Raw genomic sequence first — 14,047 nt, forward strand, 5'->3', positions numbered from 1 at the left:
TCAGTGTTCCCTGCTGATTGTTGCCATGATGAGAAGGAGCTGTTGTAAATGTGCCCTGGTCTCAGCGTAGGTTATTTCCCAGGCACAGTCACTGAATCCCTGAAAAGGGAAAAAGTCAAGTAAATTTATTAGATAATGAAGAGGTTGGAATTGTCTGCAAATTCTGTTGGTAATTACAAAGTGTCATGTGTGGCAGCTCACCTTCTGTTTCAGAAACATTGTCAGATCCTTAAAATATTTAAGAATTGTGGCATTTTTCCTTGCCCTGGACCCTGTCCTTGCTTTCATGACACAGACTTCCAGCTCTCTCAGCTGCCGATCCAAGAGAAGTGTGAAGTGTTCCACTGTGGCCTGGACCCACGTTACTGAGCTCAGCTTCATGCTGTAGATCCTGCGGAGGTGATGCAGTGTTTGATGGACAATCGCGATCCTGTCCTGGGCCTGTGCAAAACACACACGGTGACATTAGACAGATCCTGGATCCAGTAGGTTTTAAAGCTAGAATAGAATGCTTATGAGTCTTAGTAGGGCAAGGTATCAGGTAATCAGGTATAGTTTCAAACAATCAATGCGTAAGTACTAGAGGGCATGGCTTTAATGTGAGAGGGACAGTTTAAAGGAGATCTGTGAGGCAGTTTTTAATACAACTATTGGATCGGCACATGGATACACAGGGATTGGGGGGGATACGAGGTATTGGCAGGTAGATAAGTGATGGTCTTGGCATCAGGTTTGGCACAGACACATTGCGCAGAAGGGCCTGTTCTTGTGCTGTACGTTCTATGTTCAACTGGAGGTCTGCTAACCTTTCACAAATGAAAGAAGGTTAGAGCCAAGTGAAATTACATATATATTTTTGAACAGTGCATGTGTATTTATCAAAAGGACACAGTGAGTAACTCAGTGGGTCAGGCAGCATCTCTGGAGAAAATGGATGGGTAACATTTTATGTCAAGACACTTTGTCAGACTGATTGTAGGGGTTGGGGAGAAGAAAGCTAAAAAGGGCAGAGGCTGGGCCAAAGCATGTCATGTAATAGATTAGCATGGGCGAGTGGGGGTTTTGATAGGCCGATGGATGGAACAAAGGCTAGAGGTAAGAGAGAAAGGGGTGGAGTTTGGAAGATTTAACAATTAGTTTGGCCTCAGGCGCAGGACTGAGTATCATGGACTGTGGTAGAATGTGAATCGGTTTATATGACTGGTATGTATGGTGAAGGACCTTCATTACAGAGAGGCGAGGGAAGATGTGCCTGTTCTCCTCAAGCCGGAGAATGTCAAGCTGCGGTGATAAAGAGATGTGCATTGTCATTAAAAGGATGGTGAAGAGGAAACATTTATATAAACACATGCAGGGCCAGGAACAGACATATAGGTGGTAGGCATAAATAAAGATATTGAGCGTGGGAGGAGAAGTCTTGCAATTTGTCTGAAGGTTCATTATATCTACACCTTGGGATAGCTGTTCGGCATTCGCCATTACTTTTTTTTAAAATCAGCACAGGCATTTTCCTCACCAAACTTGAATGGAGGGAAATCATCTGGTCAAACAATCAAAGTGCAACACGGTCACTCAAATAGACCCATCATCCCTCCCTGCTCTCATCTCACATGAAGGATTTATTCATATGAACATCAGATCCTTCAATTCTTTGGAGGTTCAATATTTAGACCACTTGGATTCAAGAAAGGAAGTGGTCTCGATACCTCCTAAATGCTGTTAGAATTTCTGCCTCAAGGACCCTCTCAGTCAGTGAGCCCAACATCCAACTACACACTGGATGGAAAATATTTTTTCCCTCTATCCCATCCAAGCATTTAGTTCTCACAATAAAGCAAGACCTCTGGTTAGTGGTACCTCTTTTATGGGGAAATGTTTACTGTAGTCTACCCTATCCATATGGATCATAATGTTGTACACTTCTATTGGGTCCCCTGTGCCCTCTCCTCCATGAACCCAATCGACTTGCTGGGTGATGTAAGGATTTAACCAAACCAGAGGTGAACCTCACAATTGCTCATTGCACTCAATCATTTGGAGGGTAGAGTGGTGTCAAGGTTTCATCGCCTATGCTGGACACATCTTGTGAGATGATTTAAGAGGAGGGGATAGTGAAGATAGTTGTGAAAAAATTGCAGCAGGTTCTTGATCGATTGGCCAGGTGGGCTGAGGAATGATTGATCGAATACATAAAAATGTGAGGTGTTGCATTTTGTGATGTCTAATATGGGCAGGACCTACACAGTGAAAGGCAGGGCTCTGGGGAGTGTTGTAGAGCAGACAGATCTAGGAGTGCAGGTGAATGGTTCCTCGAAGGTCAAGTCGCAGGAAGAGAAGGTGGTCACAAAGGCTTTTGGAACATTGGCCTTCATCAGTCAGAGAATTAAGTATAGAAGTTGGGAGGTCATGTTGCAGTTGTATAAGAGGGTGGTGAAACTGCATTTAGAGTCTTGTGTTCCGTTCTGGCACCATTTTATAGGAAAGATGTTGTCAAGTTAGAAAGGGCACAGAGAAGATTTAAGAGAATGTTGCCAGGACTAGAGGGTCTGAACCATCGGGAGAGATTGAGTAGGCTGAGACTCTATTCCCTGGAGTGCAGGAGGATGAGAGGTGATCTTATAGACGTGTATAAAATCATCACAGGAATAGATCGGGTGAAAGCACAGAGTATCTTGCCCAGAGTAGGTGAATTGAGGACCAGAGGACATAGGTTTAAAATGAAGTGGAAAAGATTTAATGTGAATCTAACGGGTAAACTTTTCACACAAAGGGAGGTGGGTGTATGTAACAAGCTGCCAGAGGAGGTAGTTGAGACTGGGACTAACCCAACGTTTAAGAAACACTTATACATGTACATGGTAAGGACAGGTTTGAATCATTTGGATAGGATAGCTGGGACATGTTGGCCAGTGTGGACAAGTTGGGCCGAAGGGCCTGTTTCCGCACTCTATTGCTGTGACTCTGTGAGAGGATTTCCAGGAGGTTAACTGAAATAAACTCAATAGATGGACGAATGAACTAGATAAGGTGAAACCGGGAGAGATTGGGTGGGAGCGCACTGCAGGGACCACAGGCAGTTGAACAAGGCCGCAGAACAGATGACATGATCAGAAGTAGTTGAATACAGACGTCACATTCTCTGGCAAAGGATCAGATGGGATTCGTTAAAACGTTTAACCGAAGCAACTGGAATGAACCACATAGATGTAAAATGCCGAGTTTACTCACATGAACCCCCATGGAAAGTTTCACCAGCTCCAAGGGTTTGGTTTCCAACGACCGTCGCTCAGTCCCACACTGTCGGGAGAGGTGGCCAACCTGAGACACAAGATGTCAACGTTACTCGGGTTAGGTTTATATTGGCACGTGTACCGAGCTACAGTCATTAACTTTGTTTTGCATGTTATCCATTCTAATCAGAAATACTGTAAATAAATGCAATCAAGTCAAACATGTCGAGTAGGTGGAGCGAAGGGGAAGATCCAGAGTGTAGAATATAAACAACCCCAGACAGACAAATACTGGAGAACAGACACTTTAACAACAAACAGCCCGGAGAGTGTCGGATCGGTCACTGGGAGCGGGAACAACTCACCATTTCATTCAGTTTGCCCAGAGTATCCGTGTTGAGAACTTGCAGTAACTGCAGCCTCTCACAGCCCAGGCTCAGGGTCCCGGACAACAACACCCACACAATGCAAACTCTGCAGACACTGCCCAAAGCCATCTTCAACCCACACTGAGTAAAGCACCGATCCGAGACCAGAATCAGCTCCGAAAACGGTCCCTGATCGCTGACTGAAACTCTGGATATGGAAATGTAGCGGCTTGTGATCCTGGAGCGGCCGACTGTGCTGCCGAGACCGATGTCTGTGGATTCTGTGAGCTGTCTCTGCCATGCTGCCCGCTTTAATATCATACAATCCGAAAATAGGTGATGTTTGAAAAGTAAAATGATTGCGCTGGAAATTTGGAAGGTGTTGGGAGAGAGCGGTCTCCGTTGTGATGTAAAGAATGTGAAAGTGGGAGAGTCCCGCAGCAGCGACGGGGAAATCCGCGATGGGAGAGAACAAGCGGCGCTGCGGCTCAGAGCTTCGCAGGTTCACATCAGGGGGTCACAGGTGTTGTGGGGGAGGTTCAGTCTGGGCAGGGGATGGGGTGGGGAGGGGGACGTGACTGTGTCTGTGCATTGCTGGGGGCTGCATTTTATCCGGGTTATAGTAACACTGCGCCTTTCAGCGCTCACCCTCGGAGCCACGGACAGAGATTGTGTTAAAGCCGCCCCTCCACTCACCCAACTGCGGTGAAGCCACATCTCACGGGGACAGTGCGGAGAGCCGGCTCACGGCCGCTTGGTTGTTGGCGACTCTCGCAGCGCCGATACACCTGACCCACACTCTGCTCTCCGAGGGAAAGTGCTTCTCGCCTCTCTGTTCTTTACATCAGACCGAGTGTGAAGTCGGTCCCGATCCCTTTCCTCTCTTCTCGCCGCCGCGGGAAGTCTCCGGATCGGTCTGCCCGGGGGGAAGCGGCCGCGCCGCGACTTCAGCCAAAGCGAAAGTGTCCCGGGGAAAGAGACGGGCTCGTCACATCCGAGAGTGGGCGTGTGTGTGAACCGCTCGGGTCCCGCTGAGAGGCTGAAGGGAAACTGGATCACCTGGTATTGGATTATTATTGCACTGTAGAGACATAGGGATTGGCTGGGAGAGTTCGAACCCTCGGATTGCCTAGCGATGTCACGGGGTGCGCCAGCGCGGGAGGGACAAGCAGTCTAGTATTGAACTCTGTCTGATGAAGACGTTTTGTTGGTTGTCTACAGTTTTGAGTGTTGCGATTGTCACGGAGATTTGCCCATGCAATAAACTCCGTCTGCAACACACATCCGCTTCCAGACTCGCCACATTGGTGACCCCGACGTGATCAACGACCACAAGAACATGTCGCAAGAAGGAGCGAGCAGTGGGCAGCCGAACGCGGTCGGCGTTCACCTGCCCCCCCCCCCCCCCCCCCCCCCCCCCCCCGTTCTGGGCCCACCAACCGCACCTGTGGTTCGTGCAAGCAGAGGCCCAGTTTCACCTCAAGAAAGTTCCGGAGGACCAAGAGAAGTTCTACCACTTGGTAAGCGGCCTACAGCCCGAGGTGGCCGCGCGGGTGGGACGGTACCTGACCAGCCCCCCCCCCCCCAACCCGAGAAATACGAGGGGCTCAAAAAGCTCCTGCTGAGGACTTTTGGTTTTAGCCAAAACCAGCGGGCTCTGAAGCTCCTGCATTTACAGGAGCTAGGGGATCGGCTACCGTCTGTCCTGATGACCGAAATGTTAACCTTGATCGGTGAGCACCAACCCTGCATGATGTTCGAAGCGGCATTCCGGGAGAAATTGCTCCGGGACGTCAGGTTAGTTTTGGCGGACGTCTCCTTCGAAGACCCGGTGGCGTTCGCGGAGAAGGCTGACGCGCTCGTAACGGAGGACTCGACTGGAGATGACTCGGTAAATCGGGTTTCAAGGCCTAGGAGCGACCGGCCGCGCGGCCAAGATGGCGGCGCATCGGCTGCTATTTTTCAAAAAGCCCGCCAAGACGGAGCTGCAGCGCCCGCCATTTTGCAGCGGGCCCACGCAACAGAGCCGCACAGGCGTGGCTGGTGTTTTTTCCACAAGCGGTGGGGCGGTGAAGCCCGAAATTGCAGAGCCCCGTGTACCTTTTCGGGAAATGCCTCGGCCGATCGAATATAGAGGCAGTCTCGATCGGCCGCAATCGCCGCCTCTACATCACGGATCGAGGTACTGGCACCGTTTTCCAGGTCGATACGGAAGCTGTCGTTAGCATCGTGCCTCCCTACGGCTGTGAAGTTCGAGCAGGTAGGAAAGGTCCGTCCCTCATTGCGGTCAACGGCAGTCCCATCCGCACCTACAGCAAGAGGGCCATGTCCCTGTCCTTCGGGTCCGAGACCTACCATTGGGATTTCATCGTTGCCGACGTGGGCCAGGCCATCCTGGGCGCCGATTTCCTCTGAGCTTTTTTGTTTTTGTCGCAGACGTCCGCGGGAAGGGCCTGCAACCCTCGGCTAGCAGCGTGGAGCCTGCTACTCCTCCACCTGCCACCCTACCCGTTGATCCGGGCCATCACCACGGCTCCCGATCAGTTAGCTGCGGTCCTCGCCGACTTCCCGGAGTTCCTCATACAGCGGTTCGATGCCCCTTCCGCTAAGCACGGTGTCGTCCACTTCATCCCTACCGAGGGGTCGCCTGTATTCGCCTGGGCTCGGCGCCTGCCTCCCGACAAGCTGGCCATGGCTCGGGAGGAGTTCCTGAATTTGGAATGGCTGGGGATTGTTCGTCCTTCAGACAGCCCGTGCATATGGTCTCCAAAGCATCTGGGGGGTGGAGACCATGTGGGGATTACCGGCGTCTTAACGCTGCCACCACGGCTGCCCGCTATCCGATCCCTCACATACAGGACTTCTCAGCCAGCCTCGAGGGCGCTACCGTTTTTTCGAAGATCGATTTGGTGCGGGGATATCATCAAATCCCCGTCCACCCACCGGACATTCCCAAGACGGCTACGATTACTCCGTTTGGTTTATTTGAGTGGTTACGCATGCCGTTTGGTCTCAAAAACGCGGCTCAGGCATTCCAACGTCTCATGGATCATGTGGGTCGCGGATTGTCTTTTGTGTTTATTTATCTCGACGACATCCTGGTTGCTAGTCGTTCGGTCCCAGAGCACCTGGTCCACCTTCGCACTGTGTTCCAGAGGCTGCAGGACCACGGCCTGATCCTCCACCCGTCCAAATGCCAGTTCGGCCTGTCCTCGGTGGATTTCCTGGGTCACCGGGTCACACCGGCCGGTGCCACTCCCTTGCCCGCTAAGGTGGACGCTGTCAGCTCTTTTCCCCGCCCTACCACCATCAAGGGCTTGCAGGAATTCGTGGGCATGGTGAATTTTTATCACCGGTTCGTGCCTGCGGCAGCTCGGATCATGCGCCCCCTTTTTCAATGCCTCGCGGGTAATCCCGCTGAGTTGGTCTGGTCCACAGCTGCCGAGGCGGCCTTTGATGCGGTCAAGCTGGCCCTCACCAACGCCACCATGCTCGTGCACCCCCGCTCCTCTGCCCCCACAGCCCTGACGGTGGATGCCTCAGACGCGGCAGTGGGTGGGGTCTTAGAGTAACAGGTCAATGGTCAATAGACAATGGACAATAGGTGCAGGAGTAGGCCATTCAGCCCTTCGAGCCAGCACCGCCATTCAATGCGATCATGGCTGATCACTCTCAATCAGTACCCCGTTCCTGCCTTCTCCCCATACCCACACTGGCAGCCTCTGGCATTTTTCAGCCGGCAGCTTACTCAACCTGAGCTGAACTACAGTGCCTTCGACAGGGAGCTCCTGGCCCTCTATTTAGCTGTTCGTCATTTTCGCTATTTTTTGGAGGGCCACTCTTTTGTTGCCTATACGGATCACAAGCCCCTCACGTTTGCTTTTTCTAAGGTTTCTGATCCGTGGTCGGCCCGCCAGCAACGGCACCTCACCATCATTTCGGAGTTCACCACGGATGTTCGCCACATCGCGGGTAGGCTTTACGCCGTTGCTGACGCCCTGTCCCGGCCGGCCAGTTCCTCTGTTGCTGCGGTGGGGGCTGAGGTGGATTTTCGGGAGCTAGCGGAGGCTCAGCGCCTGGAAGACATTGCCTCAGCGTAGGCCTCCACCGCCTCAGGGTTGCGGTTGGCCCAGGTGGCGTGCGGCCCCACAGGTACCACACTTTGGTGTGACGTTTCCCTTCCCCGCCCCTGCCCTGTTGTACCGACCGCCCTGCGGCGTAAGGTTTTTGAGGCCATTCATGGCCTGGCACACCCGTCCATTCGGGCGACCTCGGCTATGGTGGCCGCCCGATTTGTCTGGCACGGCCTGCGGAAGCAGGTGGCCACCTGGGCCCGCGCCTGTGTCCCGTGCCAGACCTCCAAGGTCCACCGCCACGTCCAGCCTCCGTTGCAGCATTTCGTGGTTCCACCCGTCCGTTTTTTCCACATTCACGTGGATTTGATTGGTCTATTGCCTTCCTCTAGGGGCTACACTCATCTCCTGACGGTGGTCGACCGTTTTACTCGTTGGCCGGAGGCTTTTCTGTTTTCGGACACATCGGCGGCCTCCTGTGCACGGGCCCTGGCGTTACATTGGGTTGCCCATTTTGGCGTCCCGGCCATCATCACTACCGACCGGGGCGCCCAGTTCACCTCGTCCCTGTGGGTCGCGCTTTCGCAGCTGTATGGGTCTCGCTTGCAGCAGACTACCGCCTATCATCCCCAGGCTAACGGGATGGTAGAATGCTTCCACCGACAGCTGAAGGCGTCCCTCTGCGCCCGCCTGACCTGCCCTGACTGGGCTGACCAGCTGCCTTAGGTCCTCCTCGGCATTCGCACGGCCCTTAAGTCCGATCTGGGTACTTCCTCGGCGGAACTCGTCTATGGCTCGCCCCTGCGGGTGCCGGGTGACATTTTTCCTCCATCCTCCGCCCTGCCGCCTTCCGTGCCGTCAGTTTTGGCTTCTCTCCGGGCCCGGGTAGGTTCCCTGGCCCCAGTCCCGGCCTCCCGTCACGGGAGTACCGCAGCGCACGTACCGGCGGACTTGCATGACTGCGAGTTCGTTTTCCTCCGGTGGGATTCCCATCGCCCCCCTCTGCAGCCGGTCTACCAGGGCCCATTCCAGGTGCTGAAAAGAGGGTCGGTCACCTTCACTTTGAAAGTGGGCACCCGACAGGAGCTTGTCTCTGTCTCCCGGCTTAAACCTGCCCACTTGGACCAGGACCGTCCCGTTCTGGTGGGTCAACCTCCTCACCGGGGTCGCCCTCTGGCCGGTCCACCTGGTTTCCCAGCTGCGCCTCTTCTCCCACCGCTCGGGCCTCCGCTGCCCCCGGTCGTGTTTCCTCTGCCCCCTCCAGCTGCGCCCCCATCGCCTCCTCCTGCAGGGCCCTCCCTGCCTCCCCCTCCAGCTGCGCCCCCATCGCCTCCACCTGCAGGGCCCTCCCCGCCTCCTTCGTCGCCGGGGGTACCGGCCTCCCCTCTCCGTACTCGTTCAGGTCGGGCGGTCCGGATGCCCGTTCGGTACCGTACCGAGGGTTCTGGGGGGGGTCATGTAGGGACATAGGGATTGGCTGGGAGAGTTCAAACCCTTGGATTGGCTAGCGATGTCACGGGGCGTGCCAGCGCGGGAGGGACAAGCAGTCTAGTATTGAACTCCGTCTGATGAAGACGTTTTGTTGGTTGTCTACAGTTTTGAGTGTTGCGATTGTCACGGAGGTTTGCCCATGCAATAACCTCCGTCTGCAACACACATCCGCTTCCAGACTCGCCACAGCACTGAAATATTGTGAAAACATATGTTTTACCCAAAGATACTACTAAGAGACTAGTATCTTTGGTTTTACCGTCATTCGGTTAAATCTAACCTTGCAGGAGCACAACTCGTTTAGTTCAGTTCAAAAGTATGTCCTCGACCCGAAACGACCCATTCCTTCTCTCCAGAGATGCTGCCCGACCCTCTGAGTTACTGCTGCATTTTTGTCTACCTTAGTTTAGTTCAGACACAGAGCATCGAAACAGGCCCGTCGGCCACCGAATCCACGCTGACAAACGATCACTCGCTCACGGTACTTTTCTGTTCTCCCACTTTCTCATCCATTCCCTGCACACTCGGGACAATTTACAGAGGCGCTTCTTCAGGTTGGCTGCCCGTGAATAGTGGAGTTCCGCAAGGGTCGGTGCTGGGGCCGCTTGTTTTCACATTGTATAATAATAATTTGGATAGGGGATTGAAGGCATTGAGGCCAAGTTTGCAGATGATGCTAAGGAAGGTGGAGGGGCAGGAAGTGTATAGGAAGCAAGGAATCTCTGCTGAAGGACTTGAACAGGTTAGGGGAGTGGGCAGAGAAGTGGCATAATAATTCTGCATAGCAAATTTTGGAATCATGCATTTTGGTAATTAGAATAAAGACGTATTTATTCACAAAATGCTTGAGTAACTCAACAGGTCAGGCAGCATCTCAGGAGAGAAGAAATGGGTGACGTTTCGGGTCGAGTCCCTTCTTCAGACTGATGTCAGGGGGGCGGGACAAAGGAAGGATATAGGTGGAGACAGGAAGATAGAGGGAGATCTGGGAAGGAGGAGGGGAAAGAGGGACAGAGGAACTATCTAAAGTTGGAGAAAGATGTTCATACCACTGGGCTGCAAGCTGCCCCGGCGAAATATGAGGTGCTGTTCCTCCACGGTGGGCCTCACTATGGCACTGGAGTAGGCCCATGACAGAAAGGTCAGACTGGGAATGGGAGGGGGAGTTGAAGTGCTCGGCCACCGTGAGACCAGTTTGGCCAATGCGGTGTTGAGCAGGTGTTGAGCGAAGCGATCGCCGAGCCTGCACTTGGTTTCGCCGATGTAAATAAGTTGACATCTAGAGCAGCGGATGCAATAAATGAGGTTGGAGGCGTTGCAGGTGAACCTCTGTCTCACCTGGAAAGACTGTTTGGGTCCTTGGATGGAGTTGAGGGGGGAGGTAGAGGGACAGGTGTTGCATCTCGTGCGGTTGCAAGGGAAAGTGCCCGGGAATGGGGTGGTTTGGGTAGGAAGGGATGAGTGGACCAGGGAGTTACGGAGGGAACGGTCTCTGCGGAACGCAGAGAGGGGAGGGGATGGGAAGATATGGCCAGTGGTGGGGTCCCATTGTAGGTGACAGAATTATTGGCGGATGATTTGTTGGATCCGCTGGCTGGTGGGGTGGAAGGTGAGAACGAGGGGGATTCTGTCCTTGTTGAGAGTGGGGGGAGGAGGAGTAAGAGCGGAGCTGCGGGATGTAGAAGAGACCCTAGTGAGAGCTTCATCTATAATTGAAGAGGGGAAGCCCCGTTTCCTGAAGAATGAGGACATCTCTGACGCCCGAGTGTGAAACACCTCATCCCGGGCGCAGATGCGGCATAGATGGAGGAATTGGGAGTAGGGAATAGACTTTTTGCAGTGGATCGGGTGGGAAGAAGTGTAGTCCAGATAGCTGTGCGAGGCTGTGGGTTTATAGTAAATGTCCGTCACTAGTCTATCTCCTGCGATGGAGATGGTGAGGTCCAGAAACGGGAGGGAGATGTCGGAGATAGTCCAGGTATATTTAAGGGCAGGATGGAAATTGGAAGTGAAGTGTATGAAGTTAGTGAGTTCTGCATGGGTACAAGAAGTAGCACCAATGCAGTCGTCGATGTAGCGGAGATAGAGTTTGGGAATGGAGCCGGTTTTTCCCCTCGGAACAGGGATTGTTCGATGTACCCGACAAAGAGGCAGGCGTAGCAAGGGCCCATAAGACAATAGACAATAGATGCAGGAGGAGGCCATTCGGCCCTTCGAGCCAGCACTGCCATTCAATGTGATCATGGCTGATCATTCTCAATCAGTACCCTGTTCCTGCCTTCTCCCCATACCCCCTGACTCCGCTATCCTTAAGAGCTCTATCCAGCTCTCTCTTGAATGCATTCAGAGAATTGGCCTCCACTGCCTTCTGAGGCAGAGAATTCCACAGATTCACAACTCTGACTGAAAAGGTTTTTCCTCATCTCAATTCAATATGGCCTACCCCTTATTCTTAAATTGTGGCCCCTTGTTCTGGACTCCCCCAACATTGGGAACATGTTTCCTGCCTCTAACGTGGCCAACCCCTTAATAATCTTATACGTTTCGATAAGATCTCATCTCATCCTTCTAAATTCCAGTGTATACAAGCCTAAGTAAACAAGTATAAGAGTGGCCATAGCTACGCCTCTGGTTTGGAGGAAGTGGGAGGAGTCAAAGGAGAACAGCTATCTGTACTACACTTCTTCCCACCCGGTGCCCTGCAAAAAGTCTATCCCCTACTCCCAATTCCTCCGTCTACGCCGCATCTGCGCCCGGGATGAGGTGTTTCACACTAGGGCGTCAGAGATGTCCTCATTCTTCAGGAAACGGGGCTTCCCCTCTTCCATTCTAGATGAGGCTCTCACTAGGGTCTCTTCTACATCCCGCAGCTCCGCTCTTGCTCCCCCTCCCCCCACTCGCAACACCTGCGATTCGCTCAACACCTGCGCTCGGTCCGCATTGGCCAAACTGGTCTACTGGTGGCCGAGCACTTGAACTCCCCCTCCCATTCCCAGTCTTACCTTTCTGTCATGGGCCTCCTCCAGTGCCATAGTGAAGCCCACCAGAAATTGGAGGAACAGCACCTCATATTTCGCCTGGGCAGCTTGCAGGCCAGTGGTATGAATATCGACTTCTCCAACTTTAGATAGTTCCTCTGTCCCTCTCCCCTCCTCCTTCCCAGATCTCCCTCTATCTTCCTGTCTCCACCTATATCCTTCCTTTGTCCCACCCCCTGACATCAGTCTGAAGAAGGGTCTCGACCCGAAATGTCACCCATTCCTTCTCTCCTGAGATGCTGCCTGACCTGCTCAGTTACTCCAGCATTTTGTGAATAAATATCTTCGATTTGTACCAGCATCTGCAGTTATTGTCTTATACATCTTAGAATAAAGACGTAGATTATTTTCTAAGTGGAGAGAAAATCCTGAAATCGGAGGTGCAAAGGGACTTGGGAGTGCAGGTCTCCCAAAATGTTCATTTGCAAGTCGCTAGTAAGGAAGGCAAGTTCAATGGCATTCATATCAAGAGAACTGGAATACAAGAACAGAGATGTAATGTTATAAGGTGCTGTTAAGGCCGCCTTTGGAGTACTGTGGGCAAATACAGGCCCCATATCTGAGGAAGGATGTGCTGGGTCTGGAGAAGGTATAGAGGAGGTTTACAAGAATGATTTCAGGAATGAGTGGGTTAGTATATGATGAGCATTTGACAGCACTGGGACTCTACTCGCTGGAATTTAGAAGGTTAAGGAGGGACCTCATTGAAACTTGCAGAATAATGAAAGGCATAAATTGAGTGGATGTGAAAAGGATGTTTCCACTGGTGGGAGAGTCTAAGACCAGAGGTCATAGCCTCAGAATTAAAGGGCGCTCTTTTGGAAAGGAGGTGAGGAGGAACTTCTATAGTCACAGGATAATTAGTATGTGGAGCTCATTGCCACAGAGGGCTGTGGAGGCCAAAGTGGATATATCTAAGGAACAGCTAGACAAATTCTTGATAAGAATGGATGTGAAGGATCATGGGGAGAGGTCAGCAAAGTGGGTTTAGGAGCCATAGGTCAGCCAAGATTGAATGGCAGAGTAGAGTCAACAGGCCGAATGGCCTTATTTTACTCCTATATCATGGGGAAAATGCGGGCACGGGTTATTGATTGTGGACGATCAGCCATGATCACAATGAATGGCGGTGCTGGCTCGAAGGCCCGAATGTCCTGCTCCTTATTTTCTATGTTTCTATAACTTGTGAACTTGTGAACAATATAGTAACATGTAGATACTAGGGAATGGCGACGTTGATTGAATAAAAATGACGCAAATTCCTGGAGTAACTCAGCACGACGGGCAGCATCTATGGAGGATATGGACAGATGATTTTTTTGGTCAGGGCCCTTCTTCAGATGGAATGTTGAATGGAGAAGAAAATTGGAAAAGAGATAGGGCCGGGATATGATAGATGGATACATGTGAGGGGGAACAGTCCTTTTTTGAAAGTACAGTGGTACCATCCCCCAGCTCGTTCTTTGCTACATCGAGGCTGCCCCTGCACTCTTGAAAAACTTGCTGATTTAATTAACTTTACCACTAACTTTCACCCTGCACTCATATTCACGTGGACTATCTCCAACACATCTCTACACTTTCTTCATCTCTCTGTCGCCATCACAGGGGACAGATTATTGACAGGCATTTATTACAAACCCACCAACTCCCAATGCATTGGTTCTGAATGTTTCTGGTGCCACCTCCTCCCACCCTTCATGTTGCAAGTATTCTATTCCCTCATCTCAATGTCTCCATCTCTTCCACATTTCCCACCAAGTTATTTTCCAATTTAAGCCATCCAAGATTTCCTCCTCCTTTAGTAAAATTGTTTGCCCCCTGCTGTCACAGATGGATCCCTCACT

At 52.0% G+C, this 14,047-nt stretch overlaps 1 protein-coding gene across 1 annotated transcript; it reads right to left on the reverse strand.

Annotated features, from left to right (window-relative positions):
- On the reverse strand, window positions 1–4,387 carry LOC144607794 (interferon alpha-1-like). Its single transcript, XM_078424877.1, has 4 exons — window positions 4,295–4,387; window positions 3,229–3,318; window positions 202–441; window positions 1–99 (listed from the first exon to the last, which is right to left on the reverse strand). Exons 1-4 carry the CDS (start codon window positions 4,313–4,315, stop codon window positions 1–3), a joined length of 450 nt encoding a protein of 149 aa, XP_078281003.1. The 5' UTR covers window positions 4,316–4,387.
- Between the last annotated feature and the right edge of the window lie 9,660 nt (window positions 4,388–14,047).

This window comes from Rhinoraja longicauda, chromosome 29, assembly GCF_053455715.1.
Source record: "Rhinoraja longicauda isolate Sanriku21f chromosome 29, sRhiLon1.1, whole genome shotgun sequence".
Classification (NCBI taxonomy): domain Eukaryota; kingdom Metazoa; phylum Chordata; class Chondrichthyes; order Rajiformes; family Arhynchobatidae; genus Rhinoraja; species Rhinoraja longicauda.

Bases quoted from the DNA above. Each gene is read 5' to 3' on its own strand.
- LOC144607794 (XM_078424877.1), bottom strand. From the start codon at position 4,315: ATGTGGCTTCACCGCAGTTGG. The intron at 3,319-4,294 runs GTGAGTGGAGGG...CTTGTGTCTCAG, and splicing joins TGTGGCTTCACCGCAGTTGG to GTTGGCCACCTCTCCCGACA. The intron at 442-3,228 runs GTGAGTAAACTC...TGTTTTGCACAG, and splicing joins AACTTTCCATGGGGGTTCAT to GCCCAGGACAGGATCGCGAT.